The sequence below is a fragment of the Tenrec ecaudatus genome, chromosome 4, assembly GCF_050624435.1.
Source record: "Tenrec ecaudatus isolate mTenEca1 chromosome 4, mTenEca1.hap1, whole genome shotgun sequence".
In the NCBI taxonomy this organism is placed as follows: domain Eukaryota; kingdom Metazoa; phylum Chordata; class Mammalia; order Afrosoricida; family Tenrecidae; genus Tenrec; species Tenrec ecaudatus.
The window spans coordinates 112480523-112493200 of NC_134533.1; the positions used below are offsets into that span (position 1 = coordinate 112480523).

Genomic DNA, 12678 nt, shown 5'->3' on the forward strand with positions numbered 1-12678 from the left:
CTTATCCATATCCATCTCTTTTCTTTCTTTAGACTTTTAAAAATGCAAACCCCTCTGTGTGACTACATTTCCTGGGAAGCCCTGGAAGGAGAAGAACAATGGTCCTCATGGGACCAGACCCATCTTGCTGGAAGGCATCATCTGTGAGTGACATAGCCCAGTGATCGCCCCAGTCAGCAGTACTGCAGGGCTGACCTTGACTCCTGGGCCAACCTTGGCATGCAGTTCAGGCCCCTCCCCTGCCCCACCCCTCCCTCCTCAGCTCCCTTCTCCAGAAATTTCAAAACTTGATTATTTCATAACTTAGGAATTTCAAAACCTAAAACAGGCAGAACATCTTTTGGTACATTTCCTCCAGTTAATGTTTAACCAAACATCTGTCTCTGAGAAGGGCTGGATTGTGGGAAGACAGGCTGAGACTCAGGAGAACTTCTGCAGGCTGCCTTCCTGGCTTTCAAAGAAGGCAAGAGAACTGTGCGCTGGAGGCACGGGAGGGAAGCACAATGGAATCTGCTTTCACCACCAAGGACACCTACCTGAGCCATTTCAATCCTCGGGATTACCTGGAAAAATACTACAATTTTGCAGCCCAACATTCTGCAGAAAACCAGATTGTTAGGCATCTTCTGGAAATTTTGTTCAAGATATTCTGCCGGGGTAAGTCTGTCTGTGTGTCTGTCATTTTTCCCCTTGGATGTGTGTCCTGCAGATAAAGTTTCAGGGCATGGTGGTGTGGCTTACAGGGATAGTTCCCCAAACCAGGGCATCCCTGGTTTATTTAACTAGGTAACAAACTCATATTTGTAGATGTTTTATAGTTTGAGAAGTACTTTTAGGGCCACTTTCTCATTGGGCATGCCTCGGGAAAACCAGAGCACCTGAGTTCTGGCCCTGGTTCTCCATAGATTTGCTGGATGACTGGGGTCCTCCAATCTCAACAGACCACTTAATAAATGGAGAGAGTCGCATACTTATACTGCTCCAAATGAAAAAGAATATCATGAATATGTGTGAAATAAAGAGGTTTCAGAATGGAAATATCTGGGCACTTTTTAGAGAAAGAAACTCGATAGTCACTGTTTTTTAAAAAAATCTAACTTTCCCTCAAAATATTCCTCAACAGTTTTAATGTCTGTATGCCAGATGTAGAGCCTTCCCCCCCTTCTTCCAGAACCTTAAGACTTTCCAGAAACATGTCTTCACTCTGAATTAGAGAATGGAAAATGATGACATGCTTTAAAAAGATTTTGGCTGAGAAGGAATTCAAGTGGAGAGGTGATCTGTCTTTGCAATCTCATGCACAATCTCAGGGAAACTCATGTACCTTTCGCTCCGCCTTCTGCCATAAGACACCTGACCCTTCTCCCTCTTCTCTCTGAACCAGATGGCGTAAAGGGAGACCTCCTGATTGACATTGGCTCTGGCCCCACCATCTATCAGCTCCTCTCTGCTTGTGAGTCCTTCAAGGAAATTGTCGCCAGCGACTACACAGACCAGAACCTGCGGGAGTTGGAGAGGTGGCTGAAGAAGGAGCCAGGGGCTTTTGACTGGTCTCCGGTTGTGAACTACGTGTGTGAGCTTGAGGGAAACAGGTAGAAGAGCCGGGCTCGGTTTCCATCTCTCAGAGGGACCCCCAGGGGCAGCCTGCTTTTCTGAATCAAAAATTATCCTTACAGTTCAAATCTTCTAGCAAGACCAATAGAGAGATCCAGTTGAAGGAGAAATCCTGATGGAGAATGAAAGAGCTAGAAAGAACAGTGTGTGTGTGCTCACTTGCATATGCAAGCATGTATATACAACTTCTAATAGCTAGAGATTAATCCACATGAAGAATGAAAGCATGAGAGAGAGAGAGAGAGATGCTTTACATATGCCCAATATTCCCTCTCCTATGATTTAATTTTCATAAGAACTCTTCCCCCAAAACCCACATTTTTCTCTAATTTCTTTTCCCCCTTTGTTTACTGCACCCTCTGTGCACTACATACCGACCTCGGTGTTTCCTCTGCCTTCTCCTCCACAATGGGGAGCGGTATGTGTTTTCTAATAATGTATCCCATAATTTGATCAAAAGAAGGCTCTGATTTCCTGGCAGGACAACCACGCCCCCTCCTCTCAGGAAACATATATGAGCATTTATGTTTTGCTTGCGGCTCATGGTTAAAAACAAAACAAACAACCCAAACATTCATTCATTCATTTGTTGAATGAACGTCTATTGGGCTCATGTCTATGAGGTGCCATAGTCTCGCTACTGGGATTGATGGTGAATGGGACAGAGGGTGGCCCTTTGCCCCCTAGCGTCCACACCTGGAAAGGCAGGCAAGTAGCAGACCCATTAAACTGGAAACTTCAAACTCCCTGCCATCCAGTCAATGCTGACCCACGGGGATCCCCTGTGGATGTAACTGCTTAAGGGAATAGAAAACCCAGTCTTTCTCCTGAGTTGCTGCTGGCGGTTGTGAACTTCCAACCATGCAGAACGCAGCCCCGCGTGTAACCACTACGTCCCCAGCACTCCTTTTGCAGACATTTAGAGCAGCTGGTCACCAGGACGGGCCAAGTTTAAGATGTGGACGTCAGTTCAAGTATAATGAGAAGGCATCAAAGGTATAATCAGCAGAGTGTCTGTAATCCAATCTCCATTGATAAAGATTACTCTGCGGAGAATGGATGGGGGAATTTAAAAGGAAATAAGATGCGAAGATAGGAGACAATTTCAACCCAGGTGCGAGAGGATGGCTGGCAGCTTGGATGAGGGCAGTGGAAAGAGGTCGATTGTTTTAAGATGGATTTTTGAGCTAGGAGGAATAAGAGTTGATAATGTTTGGTTAAGCATCAAGGATGACGCCCCTGTCTCTGAAGTTGAGCAATAAAGGGGGCTGGGGTAATATTTCTAAATCCCAGGAATCAATATAAAATGACAGGCTCCTGACACATCCCTAAGAAAGGTGCTCACTGGCTTGCTTCCATGCTTCTTCTTGTCCAGACATGGTCAGTTCTGGTCCCGTAATTGCTCTCGCCTCAGATTCCCATCTGCTCGCCAACTTTCGTTTATCCCCGAGAATCTCCTCCCCTTCTCAAGCGAATTGTGGAGTCAGTTTCTCTTTCTCTAACCCTCCTGTTTCTGGTCACAGTTGTCTGGCTTCTGGTAACTGTGTTCCTCTCAAGGTTTGGGGAGTCTGCTACACTTTCTTCCCTATCACGGGCGCACGGGCATCTGGCTGGAGCCTGTGGATGGTCGAATGGGAGTTATCAAGGTGACTCACTTAGAGAAGAACCGTCAGGATCAACTAGGAGCCTTTTGGATTCTGCTGCCAATGAACCTTTATGCTATCATGCGGCTGCCACACTGCCAGTGGGGTCACCTCGTCTTTCCCGTGTCCTTCCCGGCCACGTTTCCCAGTTGCCATCATCCTTTCTATGATTTGTTTTTCATCGAGGTACAATTTCTATACAATAACACGCACAGGGCATCCAGGCCCGGTGCTGGGCATTGATTTTACCCGTGGAATTGACACCTCAGATCTGATGCAGCCCACTTGCCTCACCCCATCTGTTTGGACATTTTGCTTTCGGATAGTCATCTTCGGTACAGTTATTGACCTAGATGCTGTGCTCATTTCATATGGGTTTTTTTTTCCAGTAGAGTTTTTCATTCTGATCTATCACTTAGTTCACTGACTAGATCTTCAAGTCTTTTTAAAAAACGAATAAATCATAAGTGGTATATTTCTCCAGCCCAATTACATATGGGGATATACAACACTTTCAAATTGCTTCTTACTGTTCCAGAATTTAATAAGAAGTTGATCAATGATACTTTCCTATGCCACTTGAATCTGGAGACCTCTTACTTGAGGTTGTCTGTTGTTGGTGACTTTCATGAGAGCACGGAAGACAAGGGAAAGGGGCAGTTTGGACCCACCAGTCCCTCCGAGTGGGACAAGACTTGGTGATCTCTTCCCATGGAGGTGACAGTCTAGGAGGCCCTCTGAGGTCCTTCTACTTCATCCCACACGATGGCCAGGAGTTGGACTTGACTCGATGGCACCTCAACCTTAGCCTCGGAGGAGTCCCTGGGCGGCACAAAAGGCTCAGTGCTCCAGGACTAGCCAGAAGGTTGGCAGTTTGAACCCACCCAGAGGCACTTTGAAAGAAAGACTGGTGACTCTGGGTCTTGGAAAACCCTTCGGGGTGAAGTTCCGCCTGCACCGTGTAGGTTGCCACGAGCCAGAACCCATGCTCTGCCCTACAACATACAGGTTCTCTCCTGCAAGACACAGGGGTTCAGAAGCAACGTGAGGGCCACTGGTCAGAGCACTCAAATGGAAAAGACATTCTGCAAAAACACAAGTGATTTCCATCTTCCCCTTTCTACTGCTCATGTGCTCCACAGACCGAAACTGGTCTTCAGCGATGGGGACAGGACTGTAGCTATGCGGTCTGCGACAAGGTCCAATATTATAAAATCAATGGAGAATTTCTCGGGATTTGTCATATTTCAGAGAGAGATTGTCTAAAGAGAAAAAAGTTATTGTCAGACAACACACTTTTCCAAAGTTCAAAGCATGCATCAAGAAGGCTTTGGGACTTGGTTCTCAGTTTCTCTATCTGTCACAACCCTCCCCATCTCATTCAAACAAATGAACCCTTAACATCTAGCGGGGTCCTCAAAGCATCCCTTATCGTATGCCAGAGCCATCAGTGTCCTTGAGACACTGTCCCTTCCCAGTCACTCCGGGAGAGTGAGCGCCTGCATCTTGAGCAGTCAACGTTGATCTGCATTCGCACCCTTCTCTGCTTGCTGGATCCTGCGCGACAGGGATCTCCCTCCACTTGCCCCTGAGGTACTGCTATCAACCCCCAGCCCATTTCCCCTCAAGATCATTGCTTCCTCATCTGCAGCCATTTCTCATGCTGACTGCTGCCAAAGACAAGCTGGGCCTTCTCCTGTCCTTTTGTGCTGTGGAGCCTGGCTCATGCATCTGGCCGGCACTCCCTTTCACAGGGAGCCCCGAAGTCGTAAGACTCTGGTTCCAAATGGCTTGCCTCGCCTGTTCATTTATCAAGGCAGGAAGTCAGACATGCAGGTATCACGAACCGCTCTGGCCGACATCGTGAAGAGAGCGAACTGAGCTTTTCACCTGAAGAAAACCTAGTTAACGGCTACAATTAATCCTTGGCGCGTGGAGCTTGGAGCCCATTGTCTGGCCTCTTGGTCCCTTCAGACCAGCAGCCTTGGTGTCAACCCGGGGAACTTGTCAGAAATGCAGACCCTCAGGCCTGTGGAATCAGAACCTGGATTTTCAGACAGGCTCCACGAGGGATTGAATTCACTTTACAGTTGTGTACACTGACGGCACAAGCCGGGTTTCCCAGCATGTGCCAGGGCCCACGTGGACCCGTGGGCATGGCTACAAATGTGGTCGCCACATGGCTCCCTTCCGCCCTCAGCAGTTGCCTCCCCACCAATTGCTCCTGTAGAAAGCAACCCCGTCCTTCCTGCCACATGGCCTTTGCACATACTATTGCCCTTGACTGAGAAGATCCTCATTCCTCCCTCTTGGCTTTGGCCGAGTTAACTGCTTGTGTTGAGTCTTCCCTGGCCCGCCGCTAAACTAAGTCAAGCCCCGAAGAGGCTTCTCATGGAGTCACGTGTTCCTCTGCTCCCTCGCTCCCTGTTTGAATATTCTCTTCTGTGGATGGCCCTTGGATGGTTTCTTTCTCCTCCTTCACACTATAGCATTCATGAGGACAGGATCGGTCGCTCCTTCTTTCCATCCTCTCTCCCCCGGGCCCAGCAGCCTTCCCAGAACATGACTGCGGTTCGAAAGCTCTCTGTTGAGTAAAGGCTGCATGGTGCTTCCCAAACTCATCCTCCAAGAATATCTTTCACCCAATTCAGATGGGACCTACATGAAGGACTTGGCCGTGACCCTTCTTCCTCTTCTTCAGCCTTTTATTTTGATGATGTTCCCTCAGGAGCATTACTGCAACCTCTGGGCCTGGGGCTTGGGTGTGGGCGGAGTGTCCTCAGAAAAGACTTCCCCTGAGCTTCTAGGCTGCGCCCCGTCATGCAGAGGCAATACAGAAGCAGCTCCCTCTGCACCCAGGGTAATGAACTGGGGTCTGGACAGGCACGAGCATCAAGAGGATTCTTCACAGGGTCCTACTCTCTCTCCATCTTTCCATCCTTGCCCCCCAAGTCCACTTCCTTCAGCTTTTGTAGGAGGCATATTTATAAAGGGAATAGCTTCCCTTTTTTGCCCACTGATTGGTTTGTTTGAAAGAATGGATCTTCTGAGGACCTGGAGGGGTTGCCACAGGGCGGCTGGCCCTCGCTCCCAAGGCCTGACACTTTCCTGGGGTGTGTTTCTCACCTACCCTTGAGCTAAGTATGAGGCTGAGCGGCAATTGCCTGTGTCTCCAGGAGAGTCCAATTCCTTCCTGGGGCACCAGCAGCCCTGCACCCCTGCCCCCAGGAAGCCCTGAGGTATAATCTTTACACAGCTGCCTCGGCCACTGAGTTCACCTGTGTCTGCTGAACACGCAGGGAGAAGCAGGCATCCACAGCCGTGGGTGTTTCTTGCTAACAGCCCTCTAGAATCAACACATTCTCGGTGAGCTTTCAGCGTGCCTCACGGCTGGGGAGCAATTTCCATCGTCACCTGACAGGTGAGTACTAGTCCTGTGGCTACGTGCATGCAGCTGGCTGCTGTAGAAGCCACAGGAAGCGGAAGGCGGGGTCACAGAGGGAGAGATCGTCCCTGTGCATCTTGCTCTTACAAACAAGGCTGATGACATCAAGGAAGTGTCATCAGGGTGCGACTTGACAGGTTGACCTAATTCCCCACCCTGCCTCGGATGGCATCACTGAAAGACACAGTCCTAGGATGTCCGTTCCCATTACCAGGGATCCTTTAAAGAAAACACTATGTTGCTGTTGCTCTAACTTTGCTTAATATACACTTAACGTTATCCACATGTGAACACAGATCATTGATTGATTGATTTTTCTTTCTGTGCTTGTTCACCTCTCTGTTCAAGTCTACTTTTTTCACAGACTTTTTTAGTGTTGAGTTCCTGGGTTTTTTTGGGGAAAATATTCTTTGGAGTCAACCAGCTTCCATCAGCCTTTGGGATGGATTTCCCTACCATTTAGGATGACTACTCATCCTGATTTGCCCAAGTCTAAGGAAGGTTTCTAGGATGGGCTCGGAGTTGGGGTGCTAAGACTTGGAAAAGTTCAGCCATTCTCATTTCTGGAAGGGGACAGGGAGGTCCAATCAGAGATTATACTATCCTTTGCATGGATACCAGCTTAGTCATTGGTAGGGATGTGGTGAAAGCAACACTTGATTAATCTTCGTGGGTTTACTAGAATAACTTTATTGAGACGTAATTCATAGGACGCCTGACTCATCAAATGGAAGCATACCATTCATTGGGTTTTGGTATCTTCACAGAATGTGCCATCATTGCCCCAGTCGATCGTGGAGCATCTTTGTTCAGCTAGAAAGACACACCCACTGTGCTCAGACACATTCCCTCTATTGCTCCCCAGCCCACTCCTCTCCTCCTCCAGCAATGACTCATCGACTCAGCTCTTCAGTTCAGCCTTTTCTGGAAATGGATTATATATGTAATTGTATAACCCACAGTCTTGTGTGATTTTAACATGATCCCATCACGGCTCATGCACACTGGAGCCTGAATCGGTATTCCATGCAATGGTTTTTGCCAAATCAGATTCCATCGTGTGGAAACATCACGTTTCTCCACTCATCAGTGGAGAGGCATTGGTTAGCTTTCGAGTGTACTGGTTTTATGATGAATAATGTCACTGTCAACACTGGTGCATGAGCTTTTGAGTGAGCATGTGCCTCCTTTCTCCTGGGCACTGTCCTCACACATGCCATAAGTGGGTGGAGTTAAAGTACAGGGCTTGTTTCTTCACAGTTCGAGGCTGCTGTCCAAGCAGAGTCTCGACCCTGTGATTTCCTTCCTTGTTGGCAGTCCCGGGCATCCCTTAGTTCCTTGGTGTTCCCTACCTGAACACTCTTTGTGTTCATTCTGGTCTTAATGTAACTCAAAGTGATTGGGATTAGGATCCATGTTATACCGGCATGCCTCATTAACATAACAAATTAATAACCCTATTTCTAAAACGTGTCACATCCAAGGGTATGGATTCAACACCTGTTTTAAGCGGGACGTAATTCCATCTCTAACAGATACATATGAAAGTATGACTGCTGAGTCACGTGGCAATTGTATGTTTAAGATTTGGAGCACCTGCCAGACTCTTTGCCAAAGTGCCCGCACTACTTTACAACCTCGTCGGCAACACTTGTTACTATCTGAAGTCTCGATAATAGCCATCATTTAAAAAACCCACTGCCATCAAATCAGTTCTGATTCATATCACTGTACACGGCCAATTCCGACTGACAGCAACCATATAAAGCAGGGTAGAACTGCCCCTGTGGGTTTCTGAGACTGTAACTCTTCACAGGAGTAGAAAGTCTCCTTTCTCTCAGTGATCCTCGATAGCGTTTCCTAGACGCTAAATAGTCTTATTCTTTGTTCCCTGGGGTTATCAAGGACAGTGCCTCCAAGGCCCATCAACATGAATATAAAGGATATCGTATGGAAATTGATTTGCACTTTACTGATGGCCCATGATGTCGGACATCTTTTTCTATGATTATTCCTAAAAAAATAAAAAAACCTCACTCAGTGCTATCGAGCTGATGCTGACTCATAAAGACCCTACAGGACAGGCCCCTTGAGTTTCTAAGACTGTATCTGTTTACAGGAGGAGAAAGCCCAGTCTGTCTCCCGAGGAGAGGCTGGTGGTTTCGAACCACTAACCTCGTGGTTAGCAGCCCAATGTATAACCACTACACCACCAGGGCTCCTTCACAGAATTAGGAATGATTATTCCTAAGCTTTGAAAATGGAAATTAATAACAAACATAAAGAATGTGTACAAATAACTAGTTGTATGCTCTAGGCTTAAGGTTTTAACTAAATATTTAGGTGGAGTGCTTACAGTTAGTTTCCACTATCTCATATCATCCTACCTACAAGCAATTCTGCAGTCTTATGGAAGCCAAGGGCTGCCATAACTGGTATTGCTCAATGTCTGTCTCCTCTCGCTCTGAGGCTGGGCCATCTTTGCTGTCTCCATCAACCCTGGTGGCCCACGGGGCCCTCTCCTGGAGTCTGTTCGCTGAGCAAAGGCCGATTCTACATCCCAACGCTTGCTTTGTTCATTAGCATCCCCAGAGAGCTGGAATTACTGTTTCTCCTGGCAGGGCTCTGTGGTCTAAGGGCACCTTGCACACTCCTCTTCCAGGCCCCCTGGTGTTCTCTCCGTGTTTATTTCATTTCACTCATTCCTGAGAGCGTGCCTTTGGACCTTCTCCCAACAAGTTCCAAGTGGATCCAGGGACTCTGGTTTATCTTTTGCCCTCATCATCTTTCACGCATGAATCTTCTCTTACGGAGCCGCATGGGTTTGGCGGAAAAGAGCAGGATTCTTAGCTGGGCTACCATGGAAGTGATTGCGGCAGCATTCCTGGAGCCTGAGAATGGGAGGGGTCATTTGAATGCCTCCCCCAAGGGGCCCGGTCCACGGCTTCAATAAATGCTCGGAATAACTGTCTGCCCTCCACTGGCTAGCAACTGTCATGACACCCTTTGGTCGCTACGACTTGGAAAGGACTGGATTGGCCTGGGTTTGGCGATCTGTGGCTGGGAGTCCAACACCCCACGACCTTGCAGTTCAGCAGCGGGCATGACAGTGATGATTATGCCAGGTGACACGTTTGGGGTTCTCAGTCTGAGCCAGATACGGTTCTAAGCAAAGGAGAAAAGATCATTTCGTGTGGGGCAGCGTACCGTGCAGTCAGATTGGTATTCTTGCCATCATAACCAGCTGATTATTCATTGTATAGAGGTTGAAGTCAGCACAGGGAACGTGGTCACATGCTCCTGTGTCTTTTCCCTGCCTTTACAATGGCATCCTGGGAGATGTGAGGTAGTTAGTTTATTGGGCCAACCTGCCTGATAAAACACATGCGGGTTAATTGAAGGGCGGAGGCATAAATGAATCGGTGAGCCTCGCCTTTCGAGTTCTCAGGTCTCTTGCTTTGTGATGGCCAGACCAAGGTGCAGCTGCCTTAGCCAGTTCCTTGCTTCAGCTGGCAAGGCTCACTGCCTGCAAGACATCCCTGAGGAGAAGCCACATGGACCTACCCCAATGCAGCCCTGGGTGCTGGAGCAGCTGTGTGTAGACCCCTGCCAGTGCTGAGATGCTTACACATTCACTGATTCAATTTTCCTCCTATAGTCGGCATCATAGTGTGTGTTTGGTGAGATGGAGGAGGACTTTGTGGATTGGTGTCGGACATATGGGTTAATGTTGGACTGGTGGACTTGGGCAGCACTGGGTTGGGATGTGTTCTTGATGGGCACTTAACCTTTATGTAAAACTCTCTCTCGTACATGAGTTTCTGTGGATTCGTTTCTCTAAAGTATCCAGACTAACACATGCAGCAAACACACTAGGCTCCTAACAGAAAGGTCGGAAGCCTGAGCACGCGCCGAGGTATGTTGGGAGGAAGTCCTTTGCTTTTAAAAGCTTGCCAGAAACCAGCCTTTAAAAGCCCTGTAGAGCAGCGGCCCATCTTGGCACCCATGGAGAGAGCCCATGAGTTGGAGTTGAACGGACGGGAACTGGGTATTTATAGTGAGACAACCTTGCTGTCCTGACCTGAGGATGTCCTATCCCCAGGCTGGGGTGGCAGGCCACACGGTGGGTTTGTGTCTTTCAGGATCAAGGGACCTGAGAAGGAGGAGAAGTTGCGACGGGCGGTCAAGCGGGTTGTGAAGTGTGATGTGACCCAGAGCCAGCCCCTGGGGCCCGTGTCCCTGCCCCTCGCGGACTGCCTGCTGACCACGCTGTGCCTGGACGCGGCCTGCCCGGACCTCCCCACCTACTGTAAGGCCCTCAGGAACCTTGGCAGCCTGCTCAAGCCCGGGGGCTTCCTGGTGATGGTCGATGCCCTGAAGAGCAGCTACTACACGATCGGCAAGCAGAGGTTCTCCAGCCTCTCCCTGGGCCAGGAGGCCGTGAAGGCTGCTGTCCGGGAGGCCGGCTACTCCATCGAGCAGTTCCACGTCATCTCGCAAACCTACTCCTCCACGACGGCCGACAACGAAGGGCTCTTCTCGCTGGTGGGGCGCAAGCGGAGCGAATCCGCATGATGCTGCTCTGTGATGCCCATTAAAGCCATGCCTTTACCTGCTGCTTGTTCACTTCCATCTTTGCTTCCAAAGCCCTGGCCGTGGTGCTGACCGGAGGCTGTGTACCCAGGGCCCAAGCCCTGCACCAGGCCAGGCGTTGGAGCGGTCCATCGGTCCGGTGCACAGACAGTGTGCACCGTGCTCCATGCATGCGCTGGAACCAGAGAGGCTCCCAGGAGACTCCCTTCTTAGACATGTCAGCCATGATGGCTCCAGTCCCAGCCTGGGGCTGCTAAGGACGCCCACAGAGCGGTCTGACTATACATTTCCCAGGGAACTGCTGCCTCCTCCTCTCCCTGGGACATGTTTCCGCTGCCCTTCAACTCGCTTGGCCCTCAAGGAAGCTACCCTACACACGCAAGCAGGCACACACTGTAGCCTCAGAGGCTGACGGCAGCTGCCCTGGGCCCAGTTCTCTGCTCCATTCAGCGCCTCCCCAACCCCCGGTCTGCAGGGGGTGGAGAACAGCTCTGTACTCCCAAGCAGGGGCCAGGCTTGGTTCCTACTTCCCTTCAGCACAGCTGATCCAAGGCTGCGATTTCTACCTGAAGAGAAGGTACACAACTCACAAAAGAGGCCTTGGCTTGCATGTGCTTTGAGAGGGAGGGGCTTTGAATCCAAATCCAGAGGGTTCTGGAAGGGATCATGTTTGCATAGCCCTTAGCCAAACATCTACTTGCAGTCAGTCAATGACAGGATGTCTACCCTCTCTAGTTTTCAGAGTTGGAATTGAGAAGAGCCACAATGCTCAATGTCAGAGGCTGACAACCGATGATCCCGGGGTCGCATCCAGCCTGCTGTCTGTTTTGGTGAACTTTTGTTGGAACACAACCATGATCATTCACCTATGCCTTCTTTGCCTGTTTTCAAGGGGCAGTGGGTTAAGTGTTGGGTTTCTAAGTGCAAGGTTGAGGGTTCAAACCCACCAGCCACACGATGGAAGGAATAGAGCACGACCTGGTCCCATAAAGATCTGCGGTCGTGAAAACCGTAAGGAGCTTCCACTCGGCCCTCCATGGGGTTGCTCTCAGTCAGAATCAACTGATGGCAGTGAGTTTGCTTTCTGTTGGCTTTTTAGTGGCGTTTGCATGCTATAGTGGCAGGGTGGAATACTCGAGAATGGAACTCTTCTTCAGTGTCTCCTGCAAATCCTACGCCATTTATTATTGCCAGCTTTACAGAAAACATGGACCAAACCAATGCCTAGCCAGAGAAGGAGCTTCCCTCCCCAACCCAGTCTGAACACCAAACCTTAGTCCTCATTCCCTGGGTTTCTGGCGGTAGAAATTTCCCCTCTTCACAAAAGATACTCTCCCGCCTCAGCCACCCAAGTTAACAATTATACCGGACACAACGACAGAT

The 12678-nt window shown here is 49.2% G+C and overlaps 1 protein-coding gene across 1 annotated transcript; it reads left to right on the forward strand.

Annotated features, from left to right (window-relative positions):
* Nucleotides 1-399: 399 nt before the first annotated feature.
* On the forward strand, nt 400-11277 carry NNMT (nicotinamide N-methyltransferase). The gene is made up of 3 exons (XM_075547824.1): nt 400-657; nt 1385-1592; nt 10845-11277. Exons 1-3 carry the CDS (start codon nt 504-506, stop codon nt 11275-11277), a joined length of 795 nt encoding a protein of 264 aa, XP_075403939.1. The 5' UTR covers nt 400-503.
* Nucleotides 11278-12678: the final 1401 nt, after the last annotated feature.